Source organism: Miniopterus schreibersii (assembly GCF_964146895.1).
Source record: "Miniopterus schreibersii genome assembly, chromosome: 2".
Lineage (NCBI taxonomy): Eukaryota > Metazoa > Chordata > Mammalia > Chiroptera > Miniopteridae > Miniopterus > Miniopterus schreibersii.
In genome coordinates this window covers 20,164,439-20,178,666 of record NC_138102.1, presented here as the reverse complement: position 1 = coordinate 20,178,666, position 14,228 = coordinate 20,164,439, and the positions used below count along the sequence as shown (strand labels likewise).

The window sequence follows — 14,228 nt, the reverse complement described above, 5'->3', positions numbered from 1 at the left end:
AATTGCACCCTGGACATTTATCCCAAAGAAATAAAAACTTTGTCCACACAAAAATCTGTACATGAATTTACATAAAAGCAGCTTTATTTATAAGAACCTCAAACTGGAAACAACCCAGAAGTCCTTCAACAGGTGAATAAACTGTGGTACATCTGTATCTTAAGACTACTCCTTGGCAATAAAAAAAGTACTACTGATACAGGAAACAACTTGGCTAAATCTCAAGAGCATTATGCTGAGTATTAAAAAATGCCAATCTCTCTAATGGCTACATACTATACAATTCTACTTACATAACATTCTTGAAATGACAAAATTTAGAAATGAGAACAGATTAGTGGCTGCCAGGGGGTTTTGGTTTTAGCATGGTTGGAAAGGAGAAGCAGGTGTGGCTATAAAAGATCAACAGGAGGAAAAACTATGGTGACAGAATTGTTCTATATCTTGACTACATGAATGTCAATATCCTGGTTGTGACACTGCAGCAAAGTTTGCAAGATATTACCATTGAGGAAAACTGGGTAAATGGTACAAGAAAGCTCTGCATCATTTCTTAAAACTGCACGTGAGCCCGGCCGGGCGTGGCTCAGCGGTTGAGCGTCGACCTAGGATCCAGGCGATCGGGGTTCGATTCCCAGTCAGAGCACATGCCCGGGTTGAGGGCTAGGCAGCCAATCAATGACTCTCATCATTGATGTTTCTATCTCTCTCTCCCTCTCCTTTCCTCTCTCTGAAATCAATAAAGATATATTTAAAACAAAACAACAAAAACTGCATGTGAATTTACAATTATCTCAAAATAAAAATTTTAATTTAAAAAATACAGTACAGTAGTTCCCCCTCATCCATGGTTTTATATTCCATGATCTCAGTTACCTTTGGTCAGTTGCAGTCTGAAAATATTAAATGGAAAATTCCAGCAATAAACAATTTGTAAGTGTTCAATTGTGTGCCTTTCTGAGTAGCATGAAATCTTGCACCGTCCCGCTCCTTCCGCCTGGGACATAAATTATCCCTTTGTCCAGCATATCCACATTATACATACACTACACTAAGATATTTTGAGAGATAAAGACCACATTCATGTAAGTTTTATTAAAACATATTGTTATAATTGTTCTATGTTATTAGTTGTTGTTAATCTCTTATTGCGCCTAATTTATAAATTAAACTTTATATAGGTATGTCTGCATGGGAAAAAATATATATATAGGGTTCAGTACTATCTGCAGTTTCAAGCATCCACTGAGGGTCTTGAGACATATCTCCCCTCACATAAGGAGGAACAACTATACTCCCAGTTACACTTTCATTTCAGAAAAACAATCATTTTTAGTCCCAGTATGTCCCATGCAATATTTAGAACACACTTATACTAAAAGATGATGATTTATTGTTGATCTGAAATTCAAATGTAACTTGGAGTCCTATGTTTTATCTGACAATACTACTTATGGCATTAGCTTACCAAAATAAAGTATATATTGTGAAATAAAAGAACATTTAAGGGGTGGCTGAGAGAAAATGTACCCTGATCCCAGAAGCCCCTAAAGCCTCACTCTTAGCAACTGGCACCTCCTCTGCTTCACATTTCATTATAGCAAATGTGCTACCACTGCCCACTACTGAAGAAAAGCCACACAGAATATAAAACCCTCCTGTTTAAAACACAAGAGTGAAAATTATCCAAATAATATTCCCTTCCCAATTTAAAATAGCTATCCCACTCCAAGAAAGATAATAATAATAATAATTAAACAGAATAGTCAGGAAGCATTTTCTAGAAATAATTTTGGATCTCAAGTAAAGTAACACTGTAAAAAAAATACAACCAAGAACTACTAGACATCTGAGAAACCTAACATGATAAAGATGGAGATCAAAAAAGAAGCCCTGGCCAGTGTGGCTCAGTTGGTTGAGCATTGTCCTGTGCACCGAAGGGTTGCTGGTTCAATTCCTGGTCAGGGCACATACCCAGGTTGCAGGTTGGATCCACAGTTGGGGTGTATATGGGAGGCAACCGACTGATGTTTCTCTCTCCCTCTCCCTTCCTCTCTCTCTCTAAAATGAAAGAAGGAAGGGGAAGGGGAAGGGGAAAGAAGGAGGAGGGGAGGGGAGGGGAGGGGAGGGGAGGGGAGGGGAGGGGAGGGGAGGGGAGGGGAGGGGAGGGGAGGGGAGGGGAGGGGAGGGGAGGGGAGGGGAGGGGAGGGGAGGGGAGGGGAGGGGAAGAAAAGCCATTTTGGAGGAAATCCATTATTCATTAAGAACATCAAGAAATTATCATTAATATCCTCAAGATATAAAATGCTACAACCACAAAGAAAAGCACAATCCCATAAAGGAACACAGAAAAAATATTCTAAGGATTAAAAATATGATAGAAGAAATGTAAAATTCAAGAGTTGGAAGATAAAGGTGAGTAAATCTCCCACAAAGTACAGCAAAAAGGCAAAAAATGAAAAACAGAAAACGTAAGTAAATCAAAGAACCAGTCTAAGAGTTCTATAACCGAAACAGCAGGAATTGCAGAGCTAACAGATTAGGGTGGTGGTGGAGGGAAATTAACAAACGATGACAACAATTCATAGGACTTAAGGGCATGAGTTTCCAGAATGAAATATGTCCAGCAAATAGAGAAAAACAGACCCACCAAAGCTATACCTTAGGAAATTTCAGAACAGAGGGGACAAAAATATCCTACAAGCTTCTTGAGAAAAAAATTGTTTCATACAAAGGACCATGAAAACACATTTTAAAATATGCAAGATGTAAAAAATTATGTCCCACGTACCCTTTCCCAGGAAACTACTTAAGAACAAGCTCTATGAAAATGAGCAAATAAACTAGGAGAAAGAGAGGCTACAGAAAAAAGGAAACCAACAGGATGAATAGAAGACCCAGAATGGAAGTATGCACCAGAAACATACCTGTTTTCCAGTCAGAGGGCTCTAGGAGAGACTTTTTCCATTTAAAATTGATAAAATATATGTCTGATCATCCTAAGAGAAGACTTAGACAAATGATGGACGGTTTGAGGTCAAATTAACCATAAGTACATAAGCAAACAAAAATAAGACAAATTATTAATTCCAGGGAAAACAAGCTGTTCAGGAAAGTTAAAGTAATCACAGTTTACTGCATGACTGAGCTCTGGTTATCCTTTACATAGTCAACAAAATTACCATATACCTAGATCGAAAAGTTGAGGGAATGAGGACTGAGATGTGTGTATGTTAGAGGCAGATAAATAAACCTAAACTTTCATCTTCTATAACAAAAAATCAGTAGCAATTACCTAAAATTCACAAATCAAGAAGCTATTGAAAAATATGGAGTGTTTTTTTTTAAACTCAATTGAAAGTGGTTGCTTTTGCAGAATTAAAAATGGGAGTGGGAGCAGGAAAAAGTTCCTTTTCATAGAATTGACTCTTTAAAATCATAACTTCCTTAGAATTATTTAATTCTTTAAACTCATAACTTTTTAGAAAGATGAAAAAGAAAATTTCCAGTCATCAACTATCCACCCCCAAAAACCTATTTTTAAAATGCCAACTTAATCCATATTCTTAAAGCTTTTTAAAAAGTCTGCATAGCCCTGGCCAGTGTGTTTCAGTTGGTTGGAGCATCGTCCGTCCCGTACACCAGAAGGTGGTGAATCTGATTCCCAGTCAGGGCACATACCCAGGTTACAGGTTCAATCCCCAGCAGGGGTGCCTGCGGGAGGCAACCAATCAATGTTTCTCTTCCTCTCGAAAATTCAATAATAATAAAAATCCAATACTTAAAAAAATGTATTTTTAAAAATCTGCATATCTTTAACAGTATTACATCAACCAGCCAAAGAAGTATTTTTAAAATTCTATTTTAAAAAGCATTTCAAAGAATTCCACCCCAAAAATGTAGAGAAAAGCATAACCCATCCCCCAGATATTTCGTTAGGGCTTGTTTATCTAAATATTCATATTGGTGTTTAGATTTGGAACAACTGTGGCTTATTATAAAAAAGACATAGTTGTGTTTAACATGCCAGGTCTGGGTAACTTTATTCAAGATTTTGACAAAAATTATCCCCAAAGTAATATAAATTTAGACACTTTAAAAAAGTCCAGATGTGGAATTTCAAGAAAATTTTGAATTCAGTCTGGAGTCAATACTAAGTCAAAAGCTGAAGCAAATCCACAAAACATAAATACTACTTTCCTTCATAAGTTCATTATATTTTCTGAAACAGGTTAACAATTTAGTTTTTCTTTCTTTGATAATTGGTATTTGGAATTAGTTTAATTTAATAAGGCTTACATCTTTAAGTTCTAAGTTTGTACTTATCCTGAATATTTTACTATAATTAAAAATATAAATCCAGAAGCACTAACCCTTCCTTACAGAAGAATTCTAATTAATAAATGTAGAATGAGAGAAATATAAAATCACCATTAGAAGACCACAGTAGTAACTGACACAAGTAAGATTTGCAATGGATACAAAAATGAGTGGGCAAAGGTTTAAGCAGAAACAGGACATTTGCATAGTCTCAAAGTATCTCCAGCAAATATTTAGTCATCACAAAAGAAACAGCAATTTTCAGTAGAGAATCCTAACAGACACCACCTTGGGTAGTGATTAAGGTTAACAACACCAGAAATACATTACACCACCAGGTGTCATAATATACTGCCACAGATTGCAGGACCCTACAGACACATGACAACTATGTGCAAGGTGGGAACCTGGATTAGATCCTGAACAGTAAGTAAAAAGTACATTAGTGAAAACTCTAAGAAAATCTCTACTTTTTAAACTCTCTACTTTAGTTAATAGTATTGTATCAAGGCTAATTTCTTACTTTGACAAATGGTCTATAGTTATGTAAGATGTTAACAGAAGGGCAAGTTGAATGAAGAGTATACAGAAAATACTATTTTTACAACTCTTCAGGAGGTCTAAAATTATCTGAAAATTTAAAAAAATAACTTAAGAAACATACACACATATGAATATAGTGCATAATGTATTTGTGTGTGTATATACATATAAATCAAGACAATGGAAACTGATATCTTGGGCACTCAGTTAAATAGTAGTGTTCTCTCCAGAATTAATCATTGTCTCACTGGTTTATGTTAACTTAGCTTTAAGGGTCTCCCCCTTCTACATTTTGTTTCAAGTACAGTTTTCTAATTTTCATAAAAAAGCCTTTTTAAAAATTCCTATATTAGGCCAAAAATAAAAATCCTAGAATAAAATTATCACATTATCTCATAAAATCACTCATCCCAACCATAAGACCCAGCCATTATTTTTACTCCATTTCTTCTCATAATCAATTATGTTTGTATTCGTTTTGTATTTTTTTTAATAAGGAGAGGAGATGGCTGACAGATTTATTACAACTAGTAGGCCTGGCAGTCTAGAAAAAAAATATTATCACTTGGATATCTTATTAAGAAATAGCTGCTTTTCCAATAACAGATACTGTATACTAGAAGTCACTTCAGGTGTAAAAAGTAAATTACTTACCTAAGGTCTCTTCTATACGATAGCATAGAGCTACCCAATTAAGCCCAGCTAAGACCCTTTCAATATCCCTTCCTTAAATTTGGCTCAAAAATGATTGTTATTAATGATAATAAACATCTTTTTATAAAACAGGCAATACTTCTATGCAATTTATTCTAGGGAAATAAAGATAAACATCAAATCTACTTTTAAAAGAAAAAAATATTTCCCACTCTAGCTATGGCTGATTCATTCCCTGAGCATAAATTCTCTTTTACCCTCATTGTTTTTTACTATAAACTGAGCTGAAGTCTGCTCATAGGGATCTTGACAGTGAAACTAATATTTTAAATGGAGAACAGCATTTCCAAATTATTACTTTTTACAGTTACTACTTCTACCCACTGTGGCATTTAATTTTTCATCTGTTACCTATCGCAATGCTCCATATGGAAGCAGCACTAGTGAAAAGATAATAAAGAGGAGGAAAGGAAATATTAAAGTGGATCTTTATCCAAATGTAATAAAAGAGTAAAAAAGAAAAATTGGCCACAAACATTTTCATTCCTGTGCCCATGCCATTTCCAAATTGCCTTCCGCTATTAACATGAAAAGTATAAGTGGTAAAATTCTAACCTAATGATCTATACAAAAAAGGAGACAATTTACCTCAGAAATTCACTACACATTGCAATATATTCAAGCGGTGAAAAGATAGAAATTCATTCAGAAATACCATACTATCTGGCTGTCAATATAGTCTCTTGAATAATTATATTAAACGTATTACTACAAAATGTACCAAGAAGTAGAGAATAACATTATATTTGTGAACTGCAAAGAACAAAACAAAACAGTGGTCCAACAAGGCTAAAGTCCAAGCTGTAATTACACACGACGTGTACGTTGAAAGCAGTCACAATGTACAAAAATGTGACAAGTAATCCAGATGTTTTAAAAAACAGAACCTGTTTGTCTCAGATTATATCCAGTCTCATCTGGTAGGTTTCTGAAAAGCCTGTTACATAAAGTGTATTTCCCTCCTGCTGATAAGAAGCAGTTTGCAGATATCCATAAATTTCTTAATAAGTGAGCCTACTTGGCAATACTGGTTTCTCCACAGTTTCCTACTACATTCATTGGTCTGAAAACTGAAAACAACTCATAACGAAAATGTTTTTCCAAGTCATTTACCAGTTTTTCAAGTTTAGGTCAAAGGACAGTTGGAATGTATTGCTTGCTTCTTGTCATCAACAGGCATTTCAAAAAGAGGGTAATTAACCAAAATCAGCAGTTTTGGTCAAGTTAGTAACAGGCTTCCCCTTTGTTCTAAATCCTTTCATAATCCTTTTTTTTCCAATTTTTCCAGTATGGCCTGGATTTTACAAACAGCCTCTTTCCTGGCCTGTCGGACAGAGTCCTGGCCCCCAGTTTCAACTGAATCCAGTTCCAAAAGTTCCTTGGTTAACATCTCTTCCAGAAGCCAGTATGCTTTGTCTGTCTTTTTTCCTACGAACTCTTCTACTTCTTGCTCAAGATATTGGACCTTCTCCAGCACTTGTATGATTTTTTTAATACTTGGGGGAGGACTTTCATCTGAAGACAAACACTCTTCAGGAAGATTATTACTTTGCTCTTGATTGCTGGGCTGTTCATTGGTGGTGTTACCATACATCTGAGGCTCAGCACTATACTGGACTTGGGGATCCAAAAGATCTGAATTATCACTGGTCATTGTTCCCGAAGACTCGTACTGATGGACACTGCTAGGAAAGTTGTGCTGGTTCATGCCTTGCTCTGATTGGCTATAGGGGTATGAGGAATCCTTGAGGTGGGAGAGCAAAGGGGGGGAAAAGCTGTTTTAATGGGAATCCATCAACATCAGATTTGTTAGCCCACATCTTTCACCTGACCAGGAAGGTACATGAAAAGATTCCCCACCAATAAAACTGGACTTTCCTCATTAATGAATTGAGAAAAACAGCCCTAAAAAGATAAAAGGGAGTACCCTGTCAAGTAAAAGGCAGAGAATTCCTGTGTATAATGGCTGGAATCTACCTGGAGTGGTTCATCATCATGAACACCTCATAATCTACCCTTACTACTTCACAATCCACTGACTGACTTAATAAAAAGAAATTAGATAGTTTTGCCCATAAAGAGTTAAAACCTTAGGACAGATGTTGAAAAGGAACATAGTCACAAGCAAATGATGTTGAAACCTTTGATTTAATTAAACCATGCAATTTCATATTGGTTTTGTTTTCTGTCTATAGATTGAGGTAATAAAATACAATCTTTGACATTTTAAAAACATTTAGGTAGTATTACAACAAAGAGTAAATGAGCTGTCTTTTAGAAAGAGGATGTGAACCTAAAATTGCTCTAAAAAAGAAAGTCTCTTTTTTTTTTAAAAAAAGAAATTGGGCTAGGTAAAGCTATAGGTGGTAGTTACCAACTTTTTGCAGTTAGTCCCCACTTAACATAGACAAATGCAGAAGAGTTTCATTTTATGCTTTGTTAACTACCCAAACATCAAAAGAACAACATTTAGGTCTCCTACCTTGGGCTGCTGGGGTGGTGGTGATGGAGGTGGCTGAGGAGAGCCACTGCTAGGCCATGGTGAAGTACTTTCACTCATGTAAAGATTCCCAGGCGGTGCAGAGGGTGCAGCTGAAGGCCAGGGGTAACGGGTTCCCATTCCATAAGCACCAGGAGAAGCCCACGAGTCCTCTTGTGGTCGTACTGATGGTCCTGGTTGTGGAACACTACGATTACCATCCCCATAAGGATAATGAGGCAGGGTCACTCCAGGGTTCTAGATTGAAAGGAAGGAAACATGCTGGTCACTGCTAAAAAAAACCTTAAAAGTAATGAAAATATTCTAGTATTAACAGGTTCTGAGATGCTTCCTCTCTCCTTAACAGAGTATATTTTAGCTACTACTGGGCTAAATTATAACATCTCTGATCAGTTATAGTAATTTCTCCAAGCCTAAAAAAGTTTGGTTCCAAAGAAGAAATACGGTCTAAAATTCAATGTCTGAAGCACAACATGAGTCTGCCCCAGACACACTATAAATAAGTAGACCCGTATACTATAAGGAAGCAGAAACAAAGACATATTTGTGGATGAAAAAGGGCCCCATACTAAACCTGACAAGCTCAGGGGAGGCCTGCATGACAGGCCTTACAAACTCAGAGACCAAAAGTAACCACATACAATGGTTTGAAATTAAAACTTCCTAACTAAAAGTGAGTCTTGGTGGGTAGTCATGTCTTAGGTATCTTCTTTGACAAAGGTCAATCTTTACCTTAACTGAGCCTATTGTCCTTTTGCATCTATGATAACATACCTTTGAAATGTCAGGGTCATTTCCTTTTCTCCAGGCCCCTTAGGACACAGTCTCCCACCAGAACACTAGACCACAGAGCCCCTCACTGTTATCTTTTTCCCTGCACACCATCTCTCTGTGCTGTAAATGTTAACTGTTTACTGTCCTGCACCCACCAATGTAAAAGAAGTATCTGTCTCTCCATTTTACTCTTTATCCAGCCTCAGAGATTTCCTCACTTTGCCTTCTCCCACCTCCCTAATCTACCACCATCGGATTTCATGTAACTGCCTTAGGTTTCCTCCTTTCATTCTAATGTATAAAATAAGGTGCAAAACTGCCATTCTCTGGAGCATTTTCTCAATTAGTTGAGATTTTGCTTCCTGGCAATTGTCATCAGTTTGGCTCAAATAAACTCAAAAATTCTCTAGAGGTTTGGACATTTCTTACGTCAACATATTAGAACTCCTCTTAGAACAGAGAAATAAACATGGCATCATTCATAGAATATTAAAAAATACAAATCCAACAGAAAAATGCTCACCTGTGAAGCAGGATATCCTGGAACCTGCGTCCTAAGAGGAGGTGCTTCAGTCTGGCAGTCCTGCTGGGGATATATCCAACGAGAGACTGGGGTTGGGCTGCTGCCAGGTGAACGGTAAGTGCTTGGAACCTCTGTAGAGTAATTGGTCTGAGAATACCCAGGTGCATAGTAAGCCCCAGAGTAGGAGGCAGTATTTGCCCCAGGGCCAGTGGAATATGGTGGGCCATATGCTCCATTTGTATAAGAATTCAAACTCTAAAAAAAGCAAAATTGAGAGAAAACAAGATGAGTAAAAGTTGAAATGCCCCAACTTAATGCCCAACTTTGAAAACTTTGGAAAGAAAAGAGATCAGTAATGAAAATATGAACTACTAAGCAATCTTTGAAGCATTCTTTCATATATCATAATCACATGCCATGTATTAAACTCAGATTATCACTGTAGAGTCTGTGTCATAACAATGGGAGAATACACTGTGATGAGATGCCTTAGAGTACTGCTTCCATTCCAAACATTTCCATAGGTAGACCTAAAAATTAGACCTAACAGCAGAGAACTTGTACTCACAGAGTGGGGAGGGGATTCTGGGAAATGTGGGAGAATGGCTAAAGAAAGCATAAAATAATCATGACACAAAAGAAAAAAAGACTACAGAGACAGACCTAGCTCTACCAGAGGCCCTGTGTATATAAGATCATAAACTTATCTTTGCAGGGTTATTGTGAAAATTAAATGAGATGACATATATAAAATGTTTAATATAGTATCTGGCATATAGTATGGTCAATAAATAGTAATTATAATATCATTGGTGTTGGTATCATTATGACAAGGCCAGGAAATGAACCCAAATCTGACTCCAAAACTCATGTTCTTTGTACTATCCCACTCTGCTTCCCAAATAATAACAGCAGACAAGAGACACATTACTCATTTATTGCTTACTGTAGTTTTAAATCACCTAGCTAGACTATTATTGACATCCAGGATCCTGAGTTTAGTAATCCAAACAAATCTGAACTCTAAATTTAAATAACTACTTTAATGTTTTCTATTAATTTCCACTTTACCTTTTTTAAATGGTTAAAACACAGAATCAAGTTTTCCAGTACTTGTCTTTCTCCCTAAGACTACATAATCTTTCCCACTTGAGATAGAAGAACAAGAATCCTGTGATGTTATCGAGACTTATTGTGGTGATCATTTCACGACATATACAAATATTGAATCATTATGTTGTACACCTCAAACTAATGTATTTCAGTTATACTTCATTAAAAAAAGAATCCTCATCTTATACAGCTGTTAATGACTGAAGAAAATGAAATTCAAATTTGATTCCTAATCTAACACATCAAAAAGTGAGCTAAATCAATGTGGGAGAGAGGTTATAAGACTATGGAAAATAACTTAAATTCCTAGTCATACTTTTATGGCAAGAGAATAAAAGACAGGCTATTATCGCCACACGCCTGAGAGAGGTTCAACTGAAGATCCCAGCAAGGCAGTTTTTGAGTAGGACAGCAAGCCACCCTTTTAAAACCAGTAGGAGGCAGCTAAGGTCTTCTGCCCATGGGTTGCTGTTCCTAAACAAAGAATCCTTTAATACAACATACACAGTTGGAGACTTGAAAAAACATCAAGCGACTTTATATACTGGTTTTTGTTGTTGTTTTTACTGATTTTTAGAGAGAGAGAAAGGGAGAGGGGAAAAGAGAAACATCGATATGACAGCATCGATGGGTTGCCTTCTGCACACCCCCTACCGAGGCTTGAGCCCGAAATCCAGGCATATGCCCTGACGGAATAGATTCAGCAACCTTTCGGTGCAGGGACAATGCCCAATATACTGAGCGACACTGGCCAGGGCTCTGTGCTGTTATTTAACTTCTAGAAATCCTAAGAAAGTGATTCAACTAAAGAAAAAGTTACAGGCATAAATCTGTTCATCACAGCATTATTTATAATCGCACAAAACTGTAAACGCCTAAATGTCCTATAATAATAGAACGATGAAGTAAATAATGGGCTATTCATTGAGGGAATTTTACTCTGCCTTAAACGCCACTGTTAGCCCAGCCACAGTGGCTCAGTTGGTTGAGCATCATGCAGTGCACGGAAAGGCTGCCAGTTCAATTCCCAGTCAGGGCACATGCCAGGTTTCAGATCTGATCCCCAGTCAGAGAGTATACAGAAGGCAACTGATAGATGTTTCTCCCTTACATCAATGTTTCTTTCTCTCTCTTTCTTTCTCTCTCTCAGCGAGTCCTTGGGTGAGGATTTTTTTAAAAAGTCACTGTTAGAACTGACCAGATTATTTAGTGAAATTAAAGAATTACTTTTAGTGTTTTTTCTTTGAGTTTTAATAATAGCATTGTGGTATATTTTTAAAACTTTCTTATATTTTAAAGATATATATGTATTCACAAGTGAAATAAATGATGTCTTCAATTTGCTTCAAAATACTCCAAGGATATAGGTGAAACAAGATGGTCATGTATTTACTGATTGTTGTTGAAGCTGAGAGATGGGTACATGGGAGGTTAACACGAAAAGTACATATGATAAGTGAAGTCATATAAGAAAGTGTATATACAGTAAGTTTAAAGCTGTGTAAACATTATAGGGAAAAGGCTGAAAACAAGTCTACCAAAATATGGATATGTTAGTGTGGGGAAAACAATTTTTCTCCCATCCTTTTAAGTTCTTTTATCTGGACTAATAAACTAACAAGAGAAAGAGTAACAGGAGAAAATGACCAATTTTATTACATATATACATTCAGGGGTTCCATGAGAATATGAAATTCAAGGTCACATTGGGCAGTTGAGGCTTATATGTTATTCTGGACTAAGGAGAGGGAGGAAGGGGTCTAGTATTCAAAGTGAAAGTAAGCAATTTACCCTAGATAAGAAAGAGCAAACATGTGATAAACAAATTCTTGCCAGGCCACCCAGAAACAACAGGACACAGAGGAGAATCTAACAGAGACTTACTTGGATCTGCCCAGTCTGTCTGCCACACTTAATTCACATATGCTAAGGTAAATAGCCAGAGAGAATAGCTCCCAGCCATTAAGCAAGTTTTTCTGTCTGAATTCCTTTAGGTAAGTGAGAGGGTCAAAGGGTTTTTCTTAATCTTTTGTTTCTTAAAAATAATTGGCTTAAAATAATATCTCAAAAGGACTATTTGGGGGTGGGAAACTCTGCTTTTCCTCATTAGGATAATAGAATTAAGAGTGTTTCTTTTACCCTTTTCTTTATTTTCCAATTTTTTAATAATAAAGATGTATTCTTTTGTAAAAAAAATGTTATGCTATTAAAAATGTCATGAAATCCCATATGTATCTAGAATCCAGCGGGCTACTTGGACCACAGCTACTTCATTCGTATCTAAATAGACTATTTTTTATAATAAAGGGAAACTTGTATCTGATGACAGCAAGCTGTGATTTGAAACTTGTCAGCTGATATGTCAAGAGATGAATTCTGAAACTGAAGAATTAAATAAAATCTTTGACAGTCATTGAATTTCTGTAAAATTCTCATTCTGTATTCCTGAGGAAATCAAGAGACTGGAGCTCTTTAAACTCAGAGAAATACTAACTGCTGCTCTTGTTCTAGATGTAAATATAGACATGACTTAGCATTCAAAAGTCAAAATAAATCACACCATATGGCATCACATTGCAAGCTAAAGATTATCTAGTATGATATACTTCTTCCAAAAGGTGGTTTCACAGTTAATGGACTATTGTGTGGATGTAGAGTCTAAAGAGGAGGAAAGGGGTCAGGTCTCTCATCTAGAAAAACAATATACTGCTCAAAGAATTCCTTTTCCATTTAGTAAGTGAATATCAAATAGCAAACAAATATAATCCAAGTCAAAACAAAAATTCCTCTAGCAACACCACAACTCCTCCTGTTTAGTTTATATTGAAAAACATGGAAAGCTCCACCACAAAATACTCCAAGATTTCATAATTATCAGCAGTCAACATCAATTTGAATTTCTACTAATCATTTTTGGAATTGCCAAACCTATTATTATCCACCAGTTGTTTCCTCATGCACTACTTCTGCTTATAGAAGTATTCCAATTTTTGTCTCACAGGAACACCTCACCATAGTAATTAATTAATAAGCTGTATTTTACAACCTAGCTACCCTTTAAGTTAAATGAAAAAGTGTTACAATGCCTTTTTGAATCATGATTTCTCAATTCAGAATGTTATAAAAGGACTTCAGTTCTTTGTTAGATCATTTCTATCTCCAGGCACTCTGTGTTCTATGGTGTAATCTCTCAGAAGCCAAGAGAATATCTCCTTTATCAGAAAATCAATGTGAAAACACCCAACACCTTTCATCCTTTAGAAAGTTCAAGGAAAAGAATTAATGATCAATGAGAGGATTTTACTTTTTCTTGGGGAGAGAGGGGAGAGAGAGGGGAAGGGGATGGGGGATGGGGGAGGGAGGTGGAGGAGGGGAAGGGAGGGGAGAGAGAGAGATCTATTGGTTGCCTCCCGCACCTGCCCTGACCAGGATTGACCCCGAAACCTGGGTATATGCCTTGACTAGAACCAAACCCTCTACCTTTTGGTGCATGGACAAGGGTCCAACCAAATGAGCCACACTGGCCAGGGCTCAATGAGAGGATTTTAAACAACCCACATCATTACTAGAAAACCTGCATGTTTGTCATACAAATTACTTCCTGGTTTTGAGATGTCTCAGAGATACCTTTTCCCAAGTACCCACTAAGTCGGCAGATCACAGAGCTACAACGTGCATGTGTACAAAAGAACATGGAGTCAGTAGAATGTGTATTAACCTTGCAGTTGCTAAAGATGTTGG

The 14,228-nt window shown here is 36.6% G+C and overlaps 1 protein-coding gene across 2 annotated transcripts in view; it reads right to left on the bottom strand.

Annotated features, from left to right (window-relative positions):
* Positions 1-4,014: 4,014 nt before the first annotated feature.
* The window catches only part of BAG4 (BAG cochaperone 4), a 30,294-nt gene continuing 20,080 nt past the window's right edge, over positions 4,015-14,228 (bottom strand). For both annotated transcript variants that reach the window (XM_081127958.1, XM_081127959.1), the window contains exons 3-5: positions 9,375-9,629; positions 8,060-8,314; positions 4,015-7,321 (exon numbers count right to left, since the gene is read on the bottom strand). In XM_081127958.1, coding sequence (XP_080984084.1) covers positions 6,836-7,321; positions 8,060-8,314; positions 9,375-9,629 — 996 coding nt within the window. In that variant the 3' untranslated portion in view covers positions 4,015-6,835. The remainder of the gene's footprint in view (positions 7,322-8,059; positions 8,315-9,374; positions 9,630-14,228) is intronic.